Source organism: Octopus sinensis, linkage group LG18, assembly GCF_006345805.1.
Source record: "Octopus sinensis linkage group LG18, ASM634580v1, whole genome shotgun sequence".
NCBI lineage: Eukaryota > Metazoa > Mollusca > Cephalopoda > Octopoda > Octopodidae > Octopus > Octopus sinensis.
Window position 1 is genome coordinate 54,187,363 of NC_043014.1, and position 27,304 is coordinate 54,214,666.

General features: G+C 37.8%; 1 protein-coding gene across 6 annotated transcripts in view; it reads left to right on the top strand.

Annotated features, from left to right (window-relative positions):
- Positions 1–27,304, top strand: part of LOC115221323 — a 116,009-nt gene that overhangs the window by 79,201 nt on the left and 9,504 nt on the right. For 2 of the 6 annotated variants that reach the window (XM_036511086.1, XM_036511082.1), the window contains exon 3: positions 6,671–7,622. The exons of 2 other annotated variants lie outside the window; for them this stretch is intronic. In XM_036511086.1, coding sequence (XP_036366979.1) covers positions 6,671–7,464 — 794 coding nt within the window. In that variant the 3' untranslated portion in view covers positions 7,465–7,622. Of the gene's footprint in view, positions 1–6,670; positions 7,623–19,494; positions 22,938–27,304 lie in introns of those variants that run through there. 2 more of the 6 variants (XM_036511084.1, XM_036511085.1) reach the window with 2 other exon arrangements.

Here is a 27,304-nt window from a genome sequence, read left to right on the forward strand (position 1 = left end):
GTGTGTATATATAGAGAGAGTGTATTTAGGAAATTATTTGATACAGTTATAATATTTAGAGAAAGATTTTTTTCACAAAGTTAAGATTTACAAAACAAATAACTTTTTAAAGAGTAGAATGGTACTAACCTTTAGGAAGGAATTTCACAAATTGTGTGTAGGCTTTAATAAATGTGCAAAGCCTACACACAATTTGTGAAATTCCACCCTAAAGGTTAGTACCATTCTACTCTCTAAAAAGTTTTTTTCTTAATCTTAACTTTTTGAAAAAAATCTTTCTTTAAATATATCATCATCATCGTCGTTTAACGACTGAGGACTTATTTATAAATACGTATATATTTACATATAGATATATATTTATAAATACATAGACACCCAGTACACTCTATGGAGCTGTAGAAACCTTGCCAGATCAGATTAGAGCCTGACTGGCACCCGTGCCTGTGGCATGTAAAATGCACCATTCAAGTGTGGCTGATGTGAATGCCACCTGACTGGCTTCCATACCAGTGGCACATAGAAGGCACCATTCAAGCATGGTTGGTGCCAGTGCCACCCGACTGGCCCCCATGCCGGTAGCACATAAAAAGCACCCACTGCATTCTCAGAGTGGTTGGCATTAGGGAGGGCCTCTTGTTGTAGAAACCTTGCCAGATCAGATTAGAGCCTGGGGCAGCCTCCTGGCTTGCCAGTCCTCAATCAAACCGTCCAACCCACACCAACATGGAAAACGGACATGAAACGACAATGATGATATGATTGTGTGTGTGTGTGTATCATCATGATCGTTTAACGTCTGTTTTCTGTGCTAGCATGGGTTGGACGGTTCAACTGGGGTCTGGGAAGCCAGAAGGCTGCACCAGGCCCAGTCTGATCTGGCAGTGTTTCTACGGCTGGATGCTTTTCCTAACGCCAACCACTCCATGTGTGTAGTGGGTGCTTTTTACATGCCACCGGCACAGGTGCCAGACAAGGCTGGCAAATGGCCACAATCGGATGGTGCTTTTTACGTGCCACCGGCACGGAGACCACTCAGGGCGGTGCTGGCTAAGGCCATGTTCAGATGGTTCTCTTACATACCACCGGCACTGGTATCACAGCTACAAATTCCATTGATGTTGATCGATTTCGATTTTCACTTGCCTCAACAGGTCTTCACAAGTAGAGTTTTGTGTCCCAAGAAGGAAAGGTATGCATAAGTGGACTGGCTATATCCCAGGTAGAGGCCACTGGTTATGGCCTCACTTGTCCTACCGGGTCTTCTCATGCACAGCATACTTCCAAAGGTCTTGGTCTCTAGTCATTTCCTCGGGGAGACCTAAAGTTCAAAGGTCGTGCTTCACCACCTCATCCCAAGTTTTCCCGAGTCTACCTCTTCCACAGGTTCCCTCAACCGCTAATGTCTGGCACTTTTTCACACAACTATCTTCATCCATTCTCACCACATGACCATACCAGCGCAAACATCTCTCTTGCACACCACAACTGATGCTTCTTAGATCCAACTTTTCTCTCAAGGTAATTACACTCTGTCGAGTATGAACACTGACATTACACATCCATCGGAGCATACTGGCTTCATTTCTTGCGAGCTTACACATATCCTCAGCAGTCACAGCCCATGTTTCACTGCCATGTAGCATAGCTGTTTGTACACATGCGTCATACAGTCTACCTTTTACTCTGAGCGAGAGGCCCTTTGTCACCAGCAGAGGTAAGAGCTCTCTGAACTTTGCCCAAGCTATTCTTACTCTAGCAGTTACACTTTCAGCACACCTGCCCCAGCTACTGACTTGGTCACCTAGGTAACGGAAGCTATCAACTTTATCTAGTTTTTCTCCCTGGAATGTATATATATATATATATATATGTGTGTGTGTGAGAGATAGAAAGAGAGAGCTAACATCTAGAAACCATCTTGACTGTCTCAGATCTCGTATTCTTCTCCTGCTACCTGATGAGATGGGTGCCTCTACACACCCACAAAACTTTAAGTCAGACAGTCAAACTGCTATTTAAAAATATATGTGACTCTTACCAAATAAGTTGAATGCCATTTTTGTTTGTTTATTTATTTAAACACACACACACACACACAGATCTATGATCAACTGATTGGAGTTTTGCTGAGCTGGAGCAGCTAAATAATAACAACATTTAAGTTGTTTGCATTCTTGTTGGAGGAGGAAGAAGTTGACATTTTTGTGTGGAAAGTTGTCTGAGTTGTAAAGAATATTATATCTTCTTAGCACTGCTATTTTATCTGCTCCCCACCCCAACCACCAAAAAAAAAAAAGAAGAACCCCAGTGAAGCTGTGTCCAGTAATTATTCAGAAGAAACTCACCCTTGCTTCATTTTATTAGCTTCAACAACAATTCCTCCTTCAGATTTTCCCTGCTTGCTTTGCTTTCAGCGACACCATTTAACATTTTATATGATTAATGATGTCAGATATGAAATGTAACATTGCAATATCCCGGTGAGCGTATCTCCATCTTGATATCACATAACAATATATCTTGTCTTATCAATGTCTGGTTTTATATAGGGTTACAGATATAAAATGGATATAAATTTTGAACTTGTCTTATCATAATTTCTCTGACATTTGTTCTGTGTATCACAACCGGAATTATGACAAAGTAGGTAGTGAAACCCTTTGACTGGATGCAGACTACAAGAGGATGAACCCAACATTAACAGTGATACCTCAAACGGTACACACCAAAGATGACTGGCATTCTCTCAGTTATGATGACCAGTGTTCCATATGATCCAATCAATGGAACAGCTTGCTTGTACACGTGGCCGAGTACTCTACACACGTGTACCCTTAACATAGGTCTCAGGGAGATTCAGCCTGACACAGAATGCAACAAGGTTGGCCCCCAATGAATTACAGGTACAATTCGATTTTCCCAGCTGAGTGGACTGAGGCAGTGGAATAAAATGTTTCTTGCTCAAGGCCCCCACCAGGAATCAAACTCACCACCCCGCCATGCACCCTTCACACACAAACACAAAATATAAACGTTAGGTTAGTGACACATCAAATTGAAGAATCGATCGATCGATATTTTTCAGCAGAGTCGCATTTATCTCTTTTATTTTTACAAGCAAAGGGTTGGCAATTGTTTTGCAATCTAAGCTGCCTAACCTTCATTCGACTGTCTGATAGAAGTTGCATAGCTGAAACTTTGAAGTTACTGTCAACCTTTTCGTTATAAAACTACAAAATGATTTCTTAGTGACATATTGCCTGTCAACATTGGACGACGTTAAAACTGTTGACATGGTGTATAGCATGGTGTATCATACATCTTGTTGCCATGGTATCATGGCATATCATTTTATCATGTGATACAGTATTACATAATACAGCATCATAACACATCTTGTAATATGATAATGATATCACAAAAAAAGATTTTTCAGTTTTATTCTTCGTCTGATAATTATATTTTTTTTATTAATGGTTTTGGTTTATTAATTAGAATCCGTTCAATGATTGGATTATCTGGAGAATATCCTTTGATCCAGAACCGTTAGAATGCCAAGGCAAAATAAAATCTCTTGTGGCATTTTGTTTGTCTTCCCGTTCTGAGTTCAAATTCTACCAAGGTTCACTTTACCTTTCAGGGTCAATAAAATAAGTACCAGTTACACACTGGGGGGGGGGGGGTCAATGTAATCAACTTACCCCTTCCCTCCCCAAACTTGCTGGCCTTGTGCCAAAATTTGAAACTAATATCATCGGTTCCAGGTTTTGTTTTGTTTGTGTTTTGTATTAGGTGAGGGGGGGGGGGTTATTTTAAAATTTTTGTTTTGTTTTAATCACTCCATAATGTGGTTAGTATAAAAAAAGAGGTAAGTTCTTACTTGACCAGCTGAGACTACAATACAGTTTCAATTCCCAGCCGAGGACAGTTCAGTTCACTATGTTTATATTGTCCATGGGGTAAAAAAAAGAAAAAAACACTTCAACACTTCTCTTACGCAGCCCTCTTCCTTCAAGACTTAATAACAGATATTTGTCTGTCTGTCTCTGATATTAAAAGAAGTCTGCATTCTAACAATGGCAGCAGTAAACAAAAAACAATAAAAAAAACGTATTTTTGACTGTTGTTGTTGTTATAGTAATGTTTTGACTCCGAGTATAATTGCTGAGGGGCAAGATTGGAAGCAGTTAAGCAGAGAGATTGGGAAACCTGAAGGAGATAATTACTGACCAGCTAATTACCAGATTCTGGTGGCAGAGCTGGATAAAAGTTATGCATTACCAGTGTCACACCTGTAGACGTTAGGGTATATTAGGATCTAGAGAAGAAGGGTTAGGGTTAGGGTTCAGGATTTAAACAGGAAACAGATTTCAAATAAGACAATGCATCTGTTTTAGCTCCAGGGTAACTCTATCATCAAAACTATTGTTTGTAACAATCCTTCCTATTTTTAGATATTGTGTACCTAGGACTACATTATCTAATGTTTCCTTTCATCTTTTAATAAAGTAGTGTATGGTTTGAGGGAGATTTAGCTGCTGTTTCTTGCAAATCAATTAAGAGATTCCCTTGGTGACTCGTTTTATATGAGTATTCAATACAGGTTTTAAAATTGTAGCCTTTCTTAAAAGTATTTCCTAAATACCAACCCACATGGTGCCAGGACTTCTGGGACTTTCCCAAAATTGTGGCTACGGTGTTGCCTTTGATATGCTTTCTTTACAATTTGTTTTCGTTAATCTGTTCAGTCAGTGTTTGACATTCTTGAAAAATAATAAATATAATTACTGTAGCCATTTTCATATCATGCTATATATACACCTTTGATGGGCCAATTACTGTGGTGAGATAACACTTGTCCTGAGATAACATATTTTATAGTTGTGCTGTTAAAAACACAGAAAATATCAGAGGAAGATGAAAATTTGTCCCAAAAGTGGCCAAAATGCATCTGGTGTCCTCACTGGCCATTGCTGGAATGGATTTTCGTCTCCCTCTCATATTTGTTGTTTTTAATATAACCCATAACTGATGTTATCTCAGGACAAATGCTACAGTAACTGGCCTACCAACAGTGTATGTATTCATTAAATATGATAGAGAGGTGGCTATTTTAATTTAATACTGCTTCAGTTGCATATACCAAATAATTTACTGTGTTAAGCTACCCTTTATCTACCCAAATATGTCCAGTAATATTCTCCAGACTATCTTGACTGGATCCATCCAAACATTGGATCTAAAGAGACTTGTATTTCTTCATTAAAATCTTTCGAGTCCAGCTTTCTAACCCTTTTGATGCTCTTCGAAAACCTCTGTTTAACTTTTGAACTCCTTCCTATTCCATGTAAATAAATAAATGCTTTCTAACCCCTTTCTGTGGCTTCACTAACTAAACCTGCTAACTTTCCATTCTTCTGCTCACATCACAATCATCTGAACACCCAAGTGTGGCTGGTTCAGTCCGTGTAGGGGCTGTGGGTTATCCATTGTGATCCGATGGGTTTCTGGTGTGTATCTGTGAGGAACTCTGAACTAATATTAATTCATAAAGAATGAACTAAGAAACAACTTTTGAGTTTTCTCTTGGAGGAAATGCTGCTGCTGCTGCTGTTATGTGGATGAAGATTCAAACATTCCAAAGTAAAAACAAACAAGAGAGAAAATCCCACCTGCAACAAAGATACCACCAGGTGGCAGTAGTATGACTGGATGGTTAAGAGGTTTGGTTTGAAAACCTCCAATTCTTGGCTCAGTCTCACTGCCGTCACCGTGGGCAAGTGTTCTTCTATCATGGCCATGGGTTGACCAGTGCCTTGGGAGTAGAATTTGGTGACAGAAATTGTGAAAAGCCTTCCACATATGCATGTGTTCTATCTTCTGGCAATTTATAAAAACAAAATGTGTAAATGTTGGCAAGAAAATCAATAAACTGGTGCTTTTGAACAAAAGTACCTTGTGGTATTTGTTGAGTTACACAGTTACTCCATTGTCACTCTCTTACCATTGGAAATGGAGTAAACCAATGGCCTCTTGGAAACCTCTGACCAATGATGCTATTGGTCGACAAATGGGCTATAAAATATAGAATCCAAAATTGTTGATTGCTGTAATAAATCTCATCACAAAGTAGGCCTTGAAGGATTAATTTCTCCCTAATCTTAAAACAGATGAGCTGCAGAATGTTAGGTCTTACGGTTGAGGTTAACTCATATAAAGGGTTAATAACTTACCTGAAAGAAGCGGAACAAAACCCTTCTCTCCAAGATCCAGTTCCTGATGTTGTTCCACCTTAGGTTGCATCTGGTGGAGCAGACATATAATTGAAGGTTTTCCACTCATGATCATTCTGCCTTTTTAGATATAGCTTATTTTGGACCACATTAATCATCCAATATACCCCTCACATTTCGTTGGGGTTTTTTTAAATAATAGTTTGACTTAGAATAAAGAAATAAAAGATATATTTTAAGAAACGTTCACTTTTACAGCATCTAAAAATTCTCGATGGCTTTCAGAATGTATCATAAAAATTCTGTAAAATACGGAATAAAATACATTTTCCCTTTTCAGTTTCAGCCCTGAACTCTTTGTCCACCTCTGACCTGTCTAACCCCTTTTTATTTTGCTTCTCCTCTAACCTACTAACCACCTCTTCCCTTTCCAGGTATCTACACTTCATCCATTCGCAATATTTCTAATATCTACGCTACAGGATTCTCGCCTGCAAACTGGACTTTCAATATCTGGTATGCCGTCTACGTATGGATGGCTGCCTGGCTTCTCTTCTGTGTGTCTACAATCTGTACTGTGAGCGGCGATAGTTACCTTTACCTTGAACCCGATGTGTTTCCCTCTAAGTTCTATCTGATCTTTGCCATCACCCTCTGCCTCAACATCAGCTGGTTCATCCTTTACGACCGATCCTTCTTCATTGCTAGCTTCTTCGTGGCACTCACCATGACCGTCTTCTCTTTCACCACCCTTGGCATATCGATCTACTATCTCTACCTCTACGGGGACACACTAATTAAGAGCAGCTTTGGCACTCAGGCCTGTCTCATCCAGCTGCTCGTCCATAACGGCATTGCCTTCTTTGGCACCTGGGTCGCCTTGTTGATGCACATGAACCTGGACATAGCCCTATACTACAGATGGGAGGTGAGCCGTTACATCAGCGACCTGGTTCCGCTCTGCATCCTGGTTGTTCTCATAGTCACCTGGTTCACCTTGGACATAGCCATCCTCGACACCTTCACCCGGTATCTGCTCAGCCCTTACATCATGTTGGTGATTGTCTTCTCCGGGGTCGTTCATAAACAAGTTGATGTCAACAGCATCGACAGAATTGGGATTGTTGTTCTGGTGATGCTAATTCTTAGTTCTGTGACTTTGGTGACCAAATTCCTTTTCATGATCTGGAGGCATTTCAATGGCCCACAGACTAGTCTCGCTGTGTAAAATCTCATGACTACTGAAACATGGAAAATACAATTTAAAACTGAAAAAGGACAATCATTCACTTATTAAGGTTTCAAAAAAAATTGTGAAATTCTATCTATATTTTTACTGAATTCCATTAATTTTTCCTATTATTATTATTATTATTATCATTATTATTATTAAGGTGGTGAACTGGCAGAAACCATTAGCACGCTGGACAAAATGCTTAGCAGTATTTCGTTCATTGCTGTGTTCTGAGTTCAAATTCCAGCGAGGTCGACTTTGCCTTTTCATCCTTTCGGGGTTGATAAAATAAGAGCCAGTTGAACACTGGTGTCAATGGAACTGACTTACCCCCCACCTTCCCCAAGTGCCCTTGTGGCAAAAATTTGAAATAATAATAATTATTATAATTATAATTAAGCTGGCAGAATTGTTAACATGTCAGACAAAAAATGCTGAGCAACATTTCTTCCAGGTCTTTACATTCCAAATTCAAATTCCACCAAAGTCGACTTTGCCTTTTTATTTTCCTTACAGAGTCAATAAAATATGTACCAGTTTTCTACTGGGGTTGATGTAATTGATTTACCCCACCTCCCCCAATATTGCTGTACTTCTACCAAAATTTGAAACAGTTATTATTGTTATTATTATTATTATTAATGCTGTTTTATTAATTTTTTTTAGTAAATAAATATAAAATAAACTTCCCAAATCTTGAACTTGTGTATTTTTGTGACAAATTAGTTATTATTGAAGTGGGTGCTTTTAATGTTGTTGCAGTTGTCTGCTATAAATTAAGGTTTTTATGCTATTGGGACAACAAGATTCTGTGTGTGTGTGTGTACGTACATATAATGTTACTGATTAGATGTTGTTGTTGATGTTGTGCATGTTGGACTGCTGTTTTCTTCTCTGCTTCTGTGGTGTTGGCATTGTTCTATGCATGTTTCTTCAGTAGTTGTGTTATATACATGCATGTATGCATGCACACATGCTCGCATATACATGTGTGGACTTTCTTTTTTCTAATCTACTCTGCAAACTACACTTTGGATTGTTCAACAGTTTGATTTGTGCAGTTCGGGCAGCCTTGATGAAAGGCATTTAACAAATGAGGAGCTGTGTTACCTCTTGAGAGTAGAGGTAGCTTTGAGGAATATGTCAGCTGAAATAAAGAAACATTTTGAGGAGCAAAGATGGCTAGGAAATTTATATAAAAAAAAGAGAAAATGCTTTAAGAATTTTATGAATAAAAAGAAAATATTTTTACAATTTAATCTAAATATGCTACCGGTTTCAATACTTTTAAACCAATTTAGTCATGCTGTAAGAGAAAAAGAAATTACTATTTCATATATTCGGGAAGTCCACTTGTTTTTCTTAGAAAATTCTCATGGTACTGGTTGTTGTCTCCTTCTGATGGCTGCTGGATTGTAATATATATATATATATAAAGCTATAAAGTGACTCAAATGTTGAGTGTCATGCATGGCATTTATGATCAGTGTAATGTATGAAAACCTCAGCCCTTGAGTCAGTTAACCCCAGGTCAATCTAAGCCACATGATTTGCTAGATGGAAAGTGAAAGAAAGCCATTGAATGTGGGTGTGTCTGCTTGTCTTGATGTCATGTGATAACTGTAAATGAGCCTCACCAGCATACAAGTCAGGTTGTTTGTTTCAATTCTTCCATAGAAATTTGTTCAGTGAATGGGAAATATTGCCATGCTTGGAAATAGGTGAGAGTTGGCAACAGGAAGGACATTTTGCCACTGAAAATCTGCTTCAACAAATTCCTTTCACCCCATGCACGCTTAGAAAAGGGACATTAAAATCATTATATATATATATGTATGTGTGTATATATATATATATAGATATGTAATCGTAAGATCTAGGTATCTAGGTGTAGGAAGTGAGTAAGCTTCAAGCAGTCCGTGGTAGGTATAAAAAAATACAACTTTCAGAAATAATAATAGTTTAATGACATGGAAGGTTGTAGGTTTTTTTCATATCAAAGTTCAATAAGCTGAAAAAAGTGTCTTTATAGTTTCCAGCAAGTAGGATTGCCATGAATGCAAATGAAAATCCAAATTGTGGCAATGAAGCAGGTAAAATCCTGACTACATATGTTTCCTGGCTAGCAGATCCTCGAAAGTAATAATTACTCAATAAGAGGGACTCCACTAACGACTTTTAAATTATATCTCTGGCGAGTTAACTTGGGATTCCTTAATGACAATGTAATCTCCATTTAACTAAGGTATCTTCAGCCTGATGAGTAGCTAGTGGAGGACCCCCTCATTGAGTAATCATTACTTCCAAGGGTCTACTAGCTGGGAAACACATGTAGCCTTTTTTGTTTTTTACCTGCTCCATTCCCTCTATTTGGATATAGATATATATATATATATTCTCTGATGAAGGGGGTTCTGCCTGAAATGCTTAACATTTCCCCCTTATTACAGAAAACCAGTTGATTCCTTTTTAAGAACTGTTTGGATTCACTAACTGCAAACACTGATCCTCGCTAGTTTCCTTGGACCCAAACATTTACTTCAGAATCCTCATATATTCCTGTAATGAACAGGGTTGAAAAAGAATTGGTTTGGCTAGAAAACCCTGAACATCTAAGATTTCCTGCCTATTTAATAAAATTCTGTTGGTATTATGTATGTTTTCTGGTGGTGGGGTTTAACCCCGCACATCAACGCTGACCAAGCAGATCTATGATCAAAAGCATTCCAATCATGATGACCATCCCATCGTGTTTTTAAGATGGTACAGTGCTGTTTGAGGAAGAAGCTCAAGGGGTTTCTTTTTTCCCCTTTAAGAGAAATTTGACAAATTGAGCAAATCTCTCTCAGTCCTTTAACTTAAAGTCTGTCCAAGATGGAATGAAAGAGGAATAAACTTATAGAAAGGTCGGTGGGGGTGAGGCTCTGAATAATTAGCCTAACGAGGGGATGGGAGATTGTGTAAAGTGGCTTGTGTTATTAGTAGATAGTCTGATAGTTGCTCTAATTGCATACAACCTGTTTCAAAATAAAATTAGTAGAAGACCAGAGAGTCTTAAGTTTTACAGCATCTTAGTGGCCACCACTTCAAAATCAGCAAATGATGATGATGGAGATATTGTAATCATATCTTAAAGATTTCATTGGCCATATTAGTTGGTGCCAGGAAATTGAAAATGGTAACAGTTGTTGTTTAGCCCTGGGTCAATCCTGATTGAGGAAACCTATAACCAAAGACATTCCTGTCAGTTTCATCTTGATTATAACAAACCAAGGGTCACATGATTCAACATGTATTTCTTTAGATTGGAACTTGAGGGAAATTTGGTTGCTATTTCTGGCAGGTTCACTCGTTGACTTGGATTCACTGAGTGAAAGATGTGATTTTTATCTTTTTCAAGTGGTTGTCCATTTTTAATATTAATAAAAATATTAGAAAATAAATTCAAAGATGGTAGACCCAGGGTGGTTAGAAATAGTAAGAGGTCAAGGGGTGTTTATGATAGCTATCATCATCATTTAACATCCAATTTTCCACGTTTGCATGGGTTAGACAAAATTTGTTGAGACAGATTTTCTATGGCCAGATGCCCCCCTCCTGTTGTCAATCCTCACCCGTTTCCAAACAAGGTCATATTTCCCCATGACCAGATAGGTTCGTTGTGGAACGTTCAAAATGAACAGCCTCACTTGTATGATGATGATGCTCATTTATAACTATCATGTGATGTCAGGACAACGGTACAAATCCCCACACACAATGGGCATCTTACAGTGTCTGTCTACTAAAGCCTTTGGTTGGCCTGGGGCTACAGAAAAAGGCACTTGCCCAAGGTGCTGCACAGTGTGCCCATTGAACCCGAGACCACAGGGGTGGAAAGCAAGCTTCTTAACCACACAGCTATGTCTCATCATCATCGTTTAACAGCCTTTTTCTATGCTGGCATGGGTTGGACGGTTTGACTGAGGTCTGGAGAGTCAGCGGCTGCACCAGGCTCCAATCTGATCTGGCAATGTTTCTACAGCTGCATGCCCTTCCTAATGCCAACCACTCTGAGAGTGTAATGGGTGCTTTTTATGTGCCACTGGCACAGGAGCCAGTCAGGAGGGCCTGTCATCGATCACATCCCTAATAAATCTTAAATTTAAATCCGTTACAAAACATTTGATCCACACCCTTAATCCTATGTCCTTCAATTCATCTAGCTGTTGGGAGCAGAAATTGGGTCCCCAAGGAAGTGTTTCATAAGAAAGACTGGCACTAGTCCTTTTATGGTTGTTTGTCCTGTTAGAAACAGTAGCCAAATCATCCTGAAATGGCATCCTACCATAAAAAAGAAAGAAAGACACATTGGATAATGGAGTCTTGTAGGAATAAGCAGCGGAGAGTAGGAACATCTTTGACCATGGAGTTACTCCACCAGGGCTGACCAGGGGTTATACAACAGCTACCACCAGAATCTTAGGAATTATTTATACAGGTGTGGGTATGGCTGTGTGGTTAAGAAGCTCACTTTGCAACTACCTGGTTTCAAGCTCAGTCCCACTATGTGGCACGTTGGTCAAGTGTTTTCTAGAATAAACCAGTTCCTTTTGAGTGGATCTGGTAGAGAGAAACTGTGTGGAAGCCTGCCATGGTTTATATATCCATGACTGAAACCAGTAAAAGATAAAGAAGATACAGCAATGCATGTAAATGGCAGGTGTTGGATAAGAAAGTGTAGTGAAGGGTCAATGGAGAATTGGCTGAGAAAAGCTGAGGGGCTCTGAGAATTGAGTTTAGGGTTAGTCAGATGGACTGAGAAAGATTTAGGTTAAAATTATCGGAGGGGAGAGTTTGAGAAGTTAATGTTGGTAGTTGAATGTAAGGAGGACCGACTAAAAATGATCTGGGATGAGATGGTCAGCGTTAGGACCAAATAACTCAGAATAATAGAGAAGGTAGGAATTAGTTGAGGAAGCAAGGAGAGAATGCAGTTGGATGAGGGAGGAGGAAATTGAGAGGTCACACGATGTCAATCTAATAACAGGTAAGAATGAGTGCTGGTGAATGTTTTTCTATTGAAACCATTCCACTGCAAAGACAGCAACAAATATTGAACCAATGGTGATGCTAATGGGTGTTAATATGGTAATTAAACTAAGGTGGCAAGCTGGCAGAATCGCTGGTTTGCCAAAATGCTTGGAGGCATTTCATCCAAGTTCAAATTCTGCTGAGGTCAACTTTGACTTTCATCCCTTTTGGGGTCGATAAAATAAGATCCAGTTCAGCATTGGCGGGGAAGGGGGTCAATGTAATTGACTTACCACCTTCCTCTGAAATTACTGGCCTTGTGCCAAAAATGGAAACCAAAATGGTAATTAAAGTAAAGTACAGGACATAATGAGAGAGAAGGGGGCAGCTGTTTGGATGTTGATGATTTGATAAAGCAGACTGGATGCTCAACCGGTTCTTGTGACAGCTAAACACACACACATACATGTACAGAAATATATACATAGGTGCAAGCATGGTTCAATCCCACTGCGTGGCACCTTGGGCAAGTGTCTTCTACTATAGCCTTGGGCCAACCAAAGTGTTGTGAGTGAATTTGATAGATGGAAACTGAAAGAAGCCCATCATATATGTGTGTGTGAGTGTGTGCCATCACAGCTTGACAACCAGTGTTGGTGTGTTTATGTCCCCATAATTTAGCAGTTCAGCAAAAGAGACTGATAGAATAGGCACCAGGCTTTTAAAAAACAAAAGAAAATATGTAGTGAAGTTGATTCATTTGACCAAAGCATTGCCCCAGTATGGCCACAGCCTAATGACTGAAAAGAGTAAAAGATGAAAGGTGTAGAGGTAGAAGGAACATTTATATGTGTAAGCACAACTGGATGCTCACGCATAAGCAGAGAGGGAGGGAGAGAGAGAGACACCTATTGCAGTTTATTAAGGAAGGACAACTGGCAGGAACACTTGCCTGCCCCTGCTCAGAGACACAAAGAGAAATATGCTCAGAGGGAGAGAAACAGTAAGAAATGTGTCAGGTACGTCTGCGATGCCAACCAAGTGGTGCCAAAGCATCTCAGATCCCTAGTGTAGGGGTTCAGCATGTACCCATTCTACTCTAGGCACAAGACCCGAAAATTTGGTGGGGTGGTGGTGGGGGTAGTCAATAAGATCAACCCCAATATGCCACTGGTATTTAACCCTTTCATTACCAACCCAGCTGAATCCACTTCTGGCTCTGTAGTACAAATGTCTTGTTTTCATAAGTTCTGAATTAAAAATCTCCCACCAAACCTTAGTCACAATTTATGTTCCTAACTCCAGTTTCATGATAATGAAGTTATTTTACTAAATTCTTTGTTATATTTAAAGTAATTGAAAGAAACACATAGCATCTCAAAATAAATACAGTAACAAAAGGGTTAATTTATCGACCCTGAAAGGATGAAAGGCAAAGTCGACCTCCACAGAATTTGAACTCAGACCGTAAGCATTTCGCCCGGTGTGCTAACGCTTCTGCTCAGCATAATGTTAGGTGAAAGAAGTGAGAGAGATGAAAATAAATATGTGGTTCATTCGTCAGTGAATGGACTGAAAATGTGAGGTTGTAATCAAGTGAGCAAAGAGGAACTTGAGACAAAGAGTCAGGTGCTGAATGTGCAACTGATAGTTCATTGCCAGAAGACTGAGGGGGTGGTCGTGGGTAGGCTTTGATGTACTGGTAGGGAGAAGTGGGTGCATTTCTTGGCTGTGCTCAATGGCAGTGTGACCTGGAATACGTGTTGAGGTAATTCTAGGTTGATAGCAGTTACACACACAAGCACAGGTGTGGCAGCGTGGTTTAAGAAGTCTGCTCCCCAGTTGCAGGGTTCCTGGTTCAGTCCCACTGCATGGCACCTTAGGCAAATGTCTTTTACTATAGTCCTGGGCCGACAAAACCTTTGAGTGAATTTGGTTGACAGAAACTGACAAAAGCCTGTCATGTGTGTGTGTGTGTGTGTGTTAAGTGTCTCCCTGTATTGACACCATGTAACAGCTGTAAACGAGTGTCACTGTCATACAAGCAGTGTCATTCATTTCCAATATTCTGTAAGAACAAGTCTGGCACTGGCAATGAGGAAATATTTACCTTGCTTGGAAGCATGTAAGGGTTGGCAACAGGAAGGGCATCCTGCCATAAAAAATATGCATTGGTAAAGTACAATCAAACCATGCAAGCATAGAGAAGTGGACATCGAAACACTGATGATATATATATATATAACGTAAAGTATAAAAGCCATCTCAATATGGCTAACCACAAAGTGGGGGTGTTACTGTAGCTTTTAGCCCCAAGAGATCGACGTCTCCAGCTGGCTTTAGACACACTTTCTGTACCCTTCAGGTATTTGCAAAGGGAAGCCATCCCTTCCTCGTAAGCCTTAGTGATACGCACCGCGCTCTGAGATTTAATAATGCTATATATATAAACTGGCCGAGTGTCCAAAGTTTATATATATATGTATATATTCACGTTAATACTGAGCAGTGAGAAGTGCTGAGCACCACATTGGTGGATTTTTTTTTCTTTTTCATAGGATATCTGGACTCCCATTGCTTCCATTGAAGTCTGTCACAAGGTGTTTTATCCAAGATAGAGATGAACACCAGCATCCCATGTGACAGACATGAATAGCTGTTGAGAAATATCTCTCTCAACATGGAGGCAATGGTAGTCTGACTATCACACAAAGTATAGATACATTGCTAATATACGACATAAATATCAACCTACTGGTGTGTGTGTGTGTGTGTGTACAAGGTGGTGGTGAAAAGTTTCTGGCTTTGGGTAAAAGAAAATAGAGGAGGTTGAGTTGATTATGGTTTTATTCAACATAATCCCACACTTATTGCAGCAGTCCTTCAGTTTTTCTATGCTCTTTAAAAGAACTGAGAATATGGGCCTCCAACCAGGCCTTTTGCGATAGCCTTAAAGCCAGGAACTTTACAGCACCCCACTCAAATATGTATCATATATATATATACTAGCAGTATCACCCAGCGTTGCTCGGGTTTGTAAGGGAAATAACTATATAAGCATTTTTAGAGAGTTATTTCCCTTATATAACCCGAGCAAAAATCATTAAAAATGCGGAAAAATGATGGTAAATTTTTTTAAAATCATAGACTCATCGTAGACGCGCGCTAATACCCAGATGGGCTCGATGTGAATGATGACTATAAGATACCTGGTTTTGGTTAAACTGCACCGCAAAATGTGGGAGTAGTTAGGAATCTAAATCGGAGGAGACAGAGTCCCACACACACAACTTCAATTATATATATATATATATATATATATATATATATATACACACACTAACACACATACGTGTATATATATATAATAACAGGCTGAAAAGAGAAATGAGATTTGGGACAAATTCAGGATGGCTTCTAGATGTTCGGTTTCTTTTGTCAACTCAGGTCATGTAGTGATATTGCTGTTGAAGTGACTGGGGTTCTTTTCTTTTGTTTCTTAGGCCCTCATGCTTGAATAGGATGTTGGCAGGTATCTGTCACCACTATGTCTGCAGGCTGTAGTATAGTGTAACCAGCAACACCTGTTCACTGCATTTCATACCACACTTGGTAAGGTGGGGCATTGTTGTGTTAGTAGCTCTGTGGCTTCTCAATGGAGCTTAACCCTTTACTGTTCACATTATTCTGCCCAAATTAATGCTTTTTTTATCCACATTGTTTTGAACTAATCAGGCATTAATCTTGGTGCTAGATTTTGATGAGGTAGCTGTAATTTTTAAAACGATAGTGTAGGGTTGGTGTGAGAGACCAGATCTGGCTAGTTTGAACATAAAACAGGCAGAATACTTTTGGCCGGATATGGCCAGTTTAAATGCTAAAGGGTTAAATACATTCACAGTAGTCTTTACGTAGGAGTAACCAGATTTGATGTTGCTAGGTTAAAGCTTGAGGCTGGATGGTCAGCATGAGTGGGGTTGTAGTCTATACAAGCAGCAAGGGTTAACTACCCTACCCTTGTATGTGGGGAAACCAGGTGCAGAGTGGTATATATGGACTGTCAGCTGCCAGCAGCTGGTAATTCCTTAAGCAGTGTTGACCAAGAGAAGCCTTCTTGAGTTTCCCTCAAAACCCATTGCTCTTTTCTTGATATCTAATAAGATGGGTTTGTTCTATGAACCCACAAAACTTTAAATCACATGGAGCTAAATCAAACTATCATTAAATAATATAGGTAACACCTATCAAATGTGTAGAGTGCCACTTTCTTTCAAATATCTATATATATCACCATTGTCATCATCGTTTAACGTCCATTTTCCATGCTAGCATGGGTTGGACGGTTCAACTGGGGTCTGGGAAGCCAGAAGGCTGCGCCAGGCCCAGTCTGATCTGGCAGTGTTTCTACAGCTGGATGCCCTTCCTAACACCAACCACTCCGAGAGTGTAGTGGGTGCTTTTTACGTGCCAGTCAAGGGGTACTGGCATCGACCACGTTTGAATGGTGCTTTTTACATACCACTGACATGGGTGCCAGTCAGGCAGCAAAAATGAATACAGGTGTATTAGTTTGATGCTTATGAAGGTGAGAAAGTCTTTTGTTTAGAGCCTACGCTCTTCAAAAGAAAGGAACACGAGGAAATAAACAGAGAGAGAAAAAAAAAATCTTGTGGATTTAGCTGCCAATCATACATCTACAGGGTGCATAAGGTATTTGAGGATAGATTTATGTTTATAAAAAAGCAGCTATATAATAACAGATAATAACTTTACTTATCAAAAACTGCTATAAGGATAAAAATAAACCTTCTTTTCTATAATGTTATTCAATAAAGCCATCTTCAGCTCCAACAACTGCTTCTAAATGAGATCTAAATCATCTACATGCTCGAATCAAGTGGTCCTGGTTCATTTTGAACATTACTCTGACTATGGCAGCTTTCAAAGAATCTTTGGTGTTATGGGTATGTTCATTGACCTCTCTCTCGACAATGCTCCACATGTAATAGTCCAATGGATTGAGATCTGGGGAATTAGGAGGCCAAATGTTAGGCGTTATGTGATCACAAATATTTCCAGCCATCCATTCCTGTGTTACTAGAGCCATGTGTGATAGTGCAAAGTCTTACTGAAACACATACGGCCTTCCATTGCATACACTGTCTATCCAGAGCTAAACAATTATTTCCAAGATCTCAATGTTAACTCTAAGACCTTGTGGAAAGAAGTAAGGAGGTATCACAGGTCCTTCATTGCTGACAACTCTAAAAACCTTGACAGTTGCAGGAAATTTTGTATGCATAACACTTGGAACTTCAAAAGGGTCTGCACATAACCATGTCATTATTTCTGTTAACTTTTTGATCTTGGTCCAAGTTTTTCTCATTTGAGAACAACCAAATCAAATCTTTTTCTGCTGGATTTTTCAGTTTGTTTAAGAGCCTTTTAGATCTGATGTAGTGATTTTCTTTTGCTTTTTCTGACAAAGTAACCTTTCCTCATCATATAAGACTTATATCTGATGTCTTTGTGGCCAACATTTCTGATTGTTCCTTCTGCCATGTGGAGATCTTTTGCAATTGACCTCATGGACTTTCTGGGATAGTAATCAATGGTCTGTTGAACTTGCTGGATAAATTCAGGTATATGCTCTGATTTCAGAGCATATAGAATGCTTTTTATGTTTTGATACGTTTCCATCTTTAGTCTCTAACTCCTTACAAACTTTGAAGATGAAAGATCTGGTAATTTTTTTAAAAATCGAGATATTTCTAAATCGTTAGGCTCAACCATAACCACAATAACAGTATGTCTCTTCATTTCTTGAGTAAGCTGAGGGCCTACCATTATTATTTTCTGAAACAAAGATTACACAGAATGAGCAAAACATGCAGCAATGACCTGAAAAAGGTATATCCTCAAATACTTTATGCATCCTGTATATATATATATATATATATATATATATTGTTGGCATCCTTTTTGTCTCGGGAGACAATGGAGTTGCGCATAAAGTAGTCTAGTCCGGCTTTTACATTTCATGTCCTGATACATTTCCTGCTGTGGCTGTGTAGTCCTATCCTGGACAAACACTCCCTCTGGCAGGTACCGCAAATGTAGCGAAGACTGTTCCTGGCTGGTTGTAATGCCATAGTTTCTTGTTGACGTCTCTTCTTTTCTTTCCATTTCTCCTCTCTCTGTCACTCCTTTGTATTCCCTTTTACGGTACGTCGCCATTCTCCACGGTTGCCGGCAACTGCCTCCCAACCACTAATATTGATGTTGCAGGCCTTCATGTCCCTTTTGCAAACATCCTTGTATATACATATATATATATATATATATGTGTGTATATACACACACACACACACGTGTGTGTTCATTGACCTCTCTCTCAACAATTCTCCACATGTAATAGCCCAGTGTGTGTGTAGTATGTTGGTGTGAAGTAACATCATATCTGTCATAGAAAATATGGCTCTTAGTTCCCTATTCCAAGGAAGAGAGAATGCCTTTGATAATAGAGGTCTTCTTGAAATGAGCAGTCCAGGTGTAACTCTTACCCAGCCTTACATTAACCACTCTATCCAGTCCTTATTCTTCAGAATGTTATCCCTCTGGAACTCCCTCCTCGTTGCAGTTTCAGAACATCAATCAAGCATATTCGTCTCACTGACCTTGTGAAGGCCTTGGCAAAGCCCCTTCTTCAAGATTGAACCAGTTAATAAACCAAAAGTCTTTATCTCTATTTACTTTTTAATTGTTGTTCAATGTTGTTTTCTTCCAAAAGTTTCTCGGCACAATCAATATCCTAACATCTGTTTCGAATGCATCATGATGTGGCTTCTAGTCTTTTTAAAAAGACACTGGGTTTTATTTTTGCATGTGTTTGTGGTTTTGCTCCAGCATGGCCAGTTTTCACTATGTAAAAAAATAAAAAACAATATTTTCCTCCTTAGTTGATTACTTTGTCCTTCCTGATATTTGTGTCTTTCTTTTTCGTCTTTCTAGGTATCTACACAGCCACCATGTCAAATGTATCTAATGAGTTTATGACTGGGGTCACTCCAGCTCGATGGACCTTTGGCATCTGGGGAGTAATCTACTTCTGGATGGCTGCCTGGATCATCTACTGCCATGCTGCTATCTTCATTAAATGGGATGGTGATTACTTGTATAAACATGATGTATTTGCACCTAGCATCTTTTTCATCCTTTACAGCATCAACTTGATCCTCAATTTCACTTGGCTCATTCTCTTTGACAGAAAGCAAATTGTTGCTGCTCTCTTTGTTCTCCTTGCATTGGCAATAACTGCCGTTGCATGCCTATGCATAGCTATGTACGCGTTCAAGAAGGGAATGCAAAACATAGCCCGAGAGGAATTCAAGCTTCACTTCTGGCTCATCCAACTCCTAATGTTCAACGGCATTGCCTGTTATGCTACATGGTTGACCGTAGCCACAAACCTGAATCTCAATATAGCTCTGACTTATGCATGGGGCTTTAATGGAGATACAGTTATCCTTATCATCCTGCTTTTTATTGGTGCAGCAATTATTTCAGCAGACATGATTATCTTTGAGAAACATACTATTTACGTCATCACACCTTATATAGTACTGGTGGTTGCCCTCTATGGCGTTGTTGATGAACATGTTGATATAGAGGACTTGTCTCGTATTGGTATATTCATGATAGTTGTACTGGCCCTCTTCTGTGGTGGTCTTCTATATAAAATTGTTTCAACAATTTGGAATCACTTCCGATGTCGACGGCCTGCAGCACTAATCTAGAACAGCTTCCTCAAGTCTTTGTCTCTCACCCATTTCTTTGCTTGCACTATTTTTAATTCTATAAAAACTCCTGGTAACCAAGATGGTATTTTATTCGGGCTTTCTCCGCCATTCTTAGCTTCTTCTGTCTCTTTCTCAATGGTATCATTTCCCATCAGTAAAGCTTTGTCATTTTAATCTCATCAAAAACATACATACAAAAAAATTTTATTTTTTTAATGAGTAATTACTATATTTAGTGGCATACACTTACTTCCAAAGAAATATTGTCTCAAAGTATCATCCAGGGTCTACATGCTTTAATACACTAAATGCTTTTTTTTCTGACCATGTGCTGTCAAAATTGGGAGTGCATTTAAGATGGTCAAGTGTCTTTTATGCCAACAAATACATTACCTTATTATTGCTTTTATTTCGGAGTTTTGGGAGTATTTTTGGGTTTTTTGGTTTCAACTAGAAAGACAAGTTGCTTAATTTCTTCGATTATGGAATATTAAGTGCAAATTGTTAAAATTTATAGATTTGCACTTTGTATTTTCTGAAAGCTTGCAACTTTCACATCATTCTTCATTTGTTGCTTCAATCAATTTCACAATCTTCTTAATTACCTGTCCTTCACCTTGACATAATAATGGCTTCGCTCTCTTTAACTCAATTGTCTCAATTCTGACACAAATTACATACACTAAATTACTGAAATGTCTTTAACTCAAGTTAAAAGTGTGTGTAGATGTGTGTGTGTGTGTGTGTGTGTGTGTGAAGGCATGTGGCCTACTAATTAGGGAATTGCACTCACGAAAGCTAGATTGTGGGTTCAATTCCTGGACTAGGTGGTACATTGTGTTTTTGAACAAGCAATTCATTTCATGTTTCTCTAGTTCACTCAGGTGCAAATGAGTCACCCTGCAATGGGCTAGCCTCCTAATCAGGGGGAATGTTGCCCTGTTTGCTTAGCTAGTGGGGTAGCAATGAATTGATTGCATCGCAATCCTTAACATTTACGTATTAACTTTGTTGGGTGCTTTACTAGCAGTATATTGGATATATGTTATCCCATGGAGGGTTGCATTTACAACCCTATCTCAATTTGTGTATATATATATATATATATATATATATATAATGTGTGTTTTTATGTCAAGAGATATATAAAAACCATTTAACAGTAAACTGAAGAATTGTTTAATATTTTATAATTGAGTAAATGTTTGTTAAATTTTTACAAAGAAGAGGTTAACAGTAACTTTGAAGTTTTGGTTTGTTCACCTCTGTCAGACTGTCTGACAAAGGTGAGGAAACCAAAACTTCATAGTTACTGTTAACCTTTCCCTGGTAAAAGTTATACACACACACACATAAATATTGAGTCATTGTTGAGCAATTGATGTTTTCATTATAGGTCTGTTTAATCAGGGTTGACTTGGTGCTATACACGACATTTCTATCTCATCCATCATCTGGCTTTCCTCTCTCATCATAATGTCCATTTAAAGCCAGTGAAAGAGGGAACCACCATTCTGCAAATTGTTCTGGTTTTATCTGAGATTATTCTAACTCTTAACATTGTTATCGTTGGGCTTGTGCTGTCCAAATCTCACCATGCTTGATTTTGTTTTTCAACTTGCCAGGGTCAATAAAATAAATACCTGTCTGTCATGTACTGATTTCAGTTTAGCCAACCATGCCCTTCCCTTACAAATTTGTATAATTGTATTCCTACAATTATTATTAGCAGCTTTTATTTTTCTAAAGTCAGTTTTTCTCATAACTTTTCCTTTTCTCTCAAAGTCATCTATTTTTAATGTATTGATCTTTTCTAAATTACTCAAAGCTGAAGAGAATTCCTTTTAATCCTTTCCAATATGATTCTCAAACAATAAAGATGGAACACGGAACTAGAAATCGGGAAATTCTTTAACCCATTTTGGACCATATTCCTAAAAAACAAAAAAGACGCTGTCCAATTTGTTTTTGAGCTAAATTTAAAAGCAATTAATTAAACAAAATTACGATATTTGCTGGTATATAAGACACACTCTCATGTAAGATGCATCTCTATTTTACAAATATATTTTGCAGAGAAAAACACATGTTTCATCACAAGCTTATTTGAAGACATTTTTAGATTTTGTGGGCAGGGTGGGGCAATGCATGATTCTGTGCAAGTAGATACAATACGGTGGCAGTATACAGGAATAAAGTTTGGAACTATAAATAAACTGTTATATAAGTATTGTATTTCAAATTTATCTCGCTTTAGTTCGTGTGTATATTTGTTCAAAAAACTGATTGTGATGTTTTGTGTTACAACAATCTGCCACCAGGGTGCTGAACCACTGCTATGATTCTGGTGTCATCCACTCATTGCAAAATCCTGATGGGCGCATGAAAGGTTAACGAAACACTCCTTTCATCTTTCTTGGGGAATTTCCACTTAAATGGTAACAAAAAGAAACATTCTTCAATGTAACGCAGTCCTTAAATAATACAAGACATATATCAGGTGTGGGTTATGCATGCAGGGGGAAGGATGTATGAGTTGATGTAACCACTTCACAGGGGCAGTTTTTTTTTAATAAGTTTAGAAATAAAAAAAAAAAACATTTCTTATACACTGGCAAATACCAAAACATTTGTTTATCAAGTTGGTTTTTGGAACATAACATAATGGGGGAGAAAGTTCTGATGTAAAATTGTTAGAATATAAATATTTAAATTAAACGGCCCCGAATTACAGGACACTTAATTGAAACTCCTCAGAGCTAGTAACATTCTTTCAAAAACCTGAAGGTAGTGTCAGACAGGACTGACTCCATTTATTTCATTATAGAAATCTTGGCTATTTTGTTCTGTTATCCTCTCTTGTTTTTTTTCATATCTTTTTATATTCTTTTAAAGTTGTAACTTTAAATATATTTTTATATTTTCTATGTATTTTATAAATCCTCATGTTGACTGTTCTGTAACTACATGTGTATGTGAACCTGCACTAGTTTATATACCTACTATCTACTTACATATATATATTTTATTTAAAGCAGCAGAAAATTCTACAAAACCTGTTACTCTGAGTTTCCCGTTGCCGTTCTAACAAAAACTGTCCGATGAACGGGAACAGAAAACTCAGAGTAACAGGTTTTGTTGAATTTTCTGCTGCTTTAAATAAAGCATATTACTCTACCACTGGTATTTGAGTGCTCTTTTTTCCACCTTGTTTCGCACTTATGTGTTTACTCCTATATATATATATATATATATATATATATATATATATATATATATATACACTACTAATATAGGATGAAGTTTTTTACAGAAAAAATTTCATCAAAAAGTGGCAGCATATTAAAATACCTTTTAAAGGTTAAAATTATAAACAACTTATAAACAAGGGCAAAAGAAAATTATTTTTATGCCAATATGCTGGTAACAGACTTTTAAATCGTCAATTTCCACATATTATTATATACCTACTACAGAAATATGTTGTACTGAAATCAGGAAGCTAGTCAACAGAATTTTAAAAAAAAAGTTCGTTATTTCTTTATTTGAATTCATTTCGGAATTGATCTCATAGATTTTTTCCTCTTCAGTAGAAAATACAATAAGAAATAAATGAAATACTTACATGCGCCCATGGAAAAAACCAATGTTATCAGCATATTGGCATAGAAATAAATTTTCTTTTGCCCTTTTTTATAAGTTGTTTATATATATATATATATATATATATATATATATATCACATTATATTTGTGTATATGTGTATATTAATTTATCATATTTACTTCTGTGTACCTGACTCCGCCCTCTCTCTCTCTCTCTCTCTATTTTATATGTGGATGTTTCTTAATATCCATTACACGGTAATGTAAGATTAAGACGTATGCTTTATTAATTCAGTTTTATTTCATCACCAAAATATCCATGTTGCCTTAAACCAATCTAAATGGACATATAAAATTCATATAGTTTATTTCTTCTTGTGGCTGCTATCAATACAATTATTTATTTATTTATAATTATTAACCATGACATAACTGAAATCTCTCGCATTTTACTCTGACAGAGAACCCACTCCAGCACATACATCACACCACTTTTACATATTTTGGACAACTTATAAAAATAACCTCCACTTTTTTTTCTTCCTTTATTTGGCTTTTTGTGCCTTGGGTTTTGTCTTACTAAATTCTTTGTATCTGTTCCCTTTTTTTTTTCTACTTGGTAACATTATGCCTTCTGCAATCAGGCATCAAATACCACAACCTTAAAACTTCTCTATTTTGTCAGAAGAATAACCAAGACAATTGCAATCTCATCTCAAACATAAGAGACTGGAATATAAAGGCTTGAAAAAGTATTTGACTTTGCATTTATAAACTCTATTTGTGCATTCGTATGTATGTACACACATATCTACATGTGTGTATGTATACACACACACACACACTCACATGTACACACATATCTACATGTGTATATATACACACACTCACATGTACACACATATCTACATGCGTGTATGTATACACATACACACACACTGGCCCCTGTCAAACTGTCCAATCCATGCCAGCATAGAAAATGGATATTAATTGATCACACACACACACACACACACACGACAACAGAACAGACTGCATATTTGATTATCTTTATTCTTGGGGGTTTTTTTCTTGAAAATAATATAGAATACGTTATTATTCTCAAAAGAAAAAAAAAATTACTTTCTACGGCAGCATCTGATAGAGACTTTGTGCTAATACAATAAAACGTCTCTGATCTTTTATTCCAAAGAAACAACCATCAACTTAGGTATATACAGCTAGACATCTCTGTTATCTCAAGCACTGCTGTCAGGTATAAAGGGAGGGAAAGACACCACAAGGCATTTTGCTCAATCTTCTAACAATGGAATATGGATAGAGTTGCCATGTAAATGACATGAAATATTTGCAGCACAGTTGCAAAAGTGTTGTAAAAACTAAATTTAAATTGATTTTTTTCTTTCTCATAAAGGTAGTCAATTATGTCTCCCATGCTGTGAGGTGTGTGTGAGCACATACACACACACATATGTATACATACATACCATCCAAAAACAGCCGTTTAAAGGGATGATGATGATGTGTGTGTATGTATGTGTGTATATATATATATATATATATATATATGGCGGTGCCTCAGCATGGCCACAGCTCATGAGCTGAAACTAGAATCAATCAATCATATATATATATATATATATATATGTATGAATGTGTATATATATGTATGAATGTGTATATATATGTATGAATGTGTATATATATGTATGCATGTGTATATATATATGTATATATATATATATATATATATACACATACACACACACATCCAGTTTACCTTCTCCATTTTCTTTTTCCATTTCTTTCTCCTCTTGTCTATCCTTCCCTCTTTTCAGAAGAAGAGTGAATACTCAAAACATAAAAGACATGCTCTTCTTTTTTTGCCAGTTCTTTATTGTCAACCTCTTTTTTGTCCCCTTTTTTTTTTTAACTCTATTGTATTTTTTGCACCATACACACACACACACAAGCTTTTTGTATAACTACAAACCTATATTTGTATTTCTAATTTGGTTTGGCAATAAATATTCTGATGCACAGACGATGATATTGTATTTGTTTTTTCACTTTGATACCCCTGTGGCAAATAAAAGAAAATTGTTTTATTACTTTTACTCATTCATTCAAATTTTTATATTCTGAACTCATTTCCTCCCGAGGTTGACTTTGCCTTTCATTCTTTCAGGGTCAATAAAATAAGTACCAGTTATGCACTGGTGGTTGATGCAATCGACTTACCACTCCCTCTAAACTTGCTGGCCTTTGGAACAATTATTATTATTATTATTATTATCAACGTGGTGAGGTAGTAGAACCGTTAGCACATCAGGCCAAATGCTTAGCAGCATTTTGTCCATCTTTACATTCTGAGGTCAAATTCCGTCAAGGTTGACTCTGCCTTTCATCTTTTCGATGTCAACGGAATCAATTTACCTCCTCCCTCAAAATTTCAGGCCTTCTGCCTATAGTAGAAAAAATTACTATTATCATTATTATTATTCGTGATCTGAGTAATACATGAAGAGATTTTTTTCCTGACCCAGGAACCTAGGTACATCTTGGAGCATGAATATGCAGAGAAGAGTCCAAGGTTAACAAAGGAGTTCATGAGTAAAGAAAATGTCCAAGGGTATCACAGCATGTCCAACATTAACAAATATTCTGTGTTATAAAGCCCTAACAATGTTTACAGATCTTCGTACTGCTGTTTTCAGGAACATGCCTACGCCCACCTTAGAGGGAATTTATCAATGCCCTTACAGAAATAGTTATGTATCACTCCAGTTTAACTAATTACCTATATGCTCATTAGACGCAAATTAACAGCTAGGTTGGGGTCATTGAGCTTCTTTCAACTCCCATAATCACTTTTATATTTAACTTTGTCAAAGATTGATGTACTTACAGCCCATGGTGAGGAGTTTTGGGACCATATGCAATGTCATGAGTGTTGCCAGAATTTTAGGGCAGGAAGGACATCTACCAAAGATGATTGTATGTGTGGATGGCTTTCTACATTAACAGACGAGGATGACATTGTGAAAGTGTTTGTGGGGAACCATGGAAACCATGACTTATTATCCATGGAGTTTCCCAAGAAGCAGGCATTCGTACAAGTCCATGGCACATAAGTTTAAAAGAAATATTGAAGATGCATCGTGTCACTGCTAAATTTGTGCTGTATCTGATGACAGATGAACAAAAAAGAGAACTGGGCCACATTCGAGTGCTGATGAGAATTTTCTGTTGAGTTTCCTAAATAGCGCAGGAGTGGCTGTGTGGTAAGTAGCTTGTTTACCAACCACATGGTTCCGGGTTCAGTCCCATTGCGTGGCACCTCGGGCAAGTGTCTTCTGCTATAGCCCCGGGCCGACCAAAGCCTTGTGAGTGGATTTGGTAGACGGAAACTGAAAG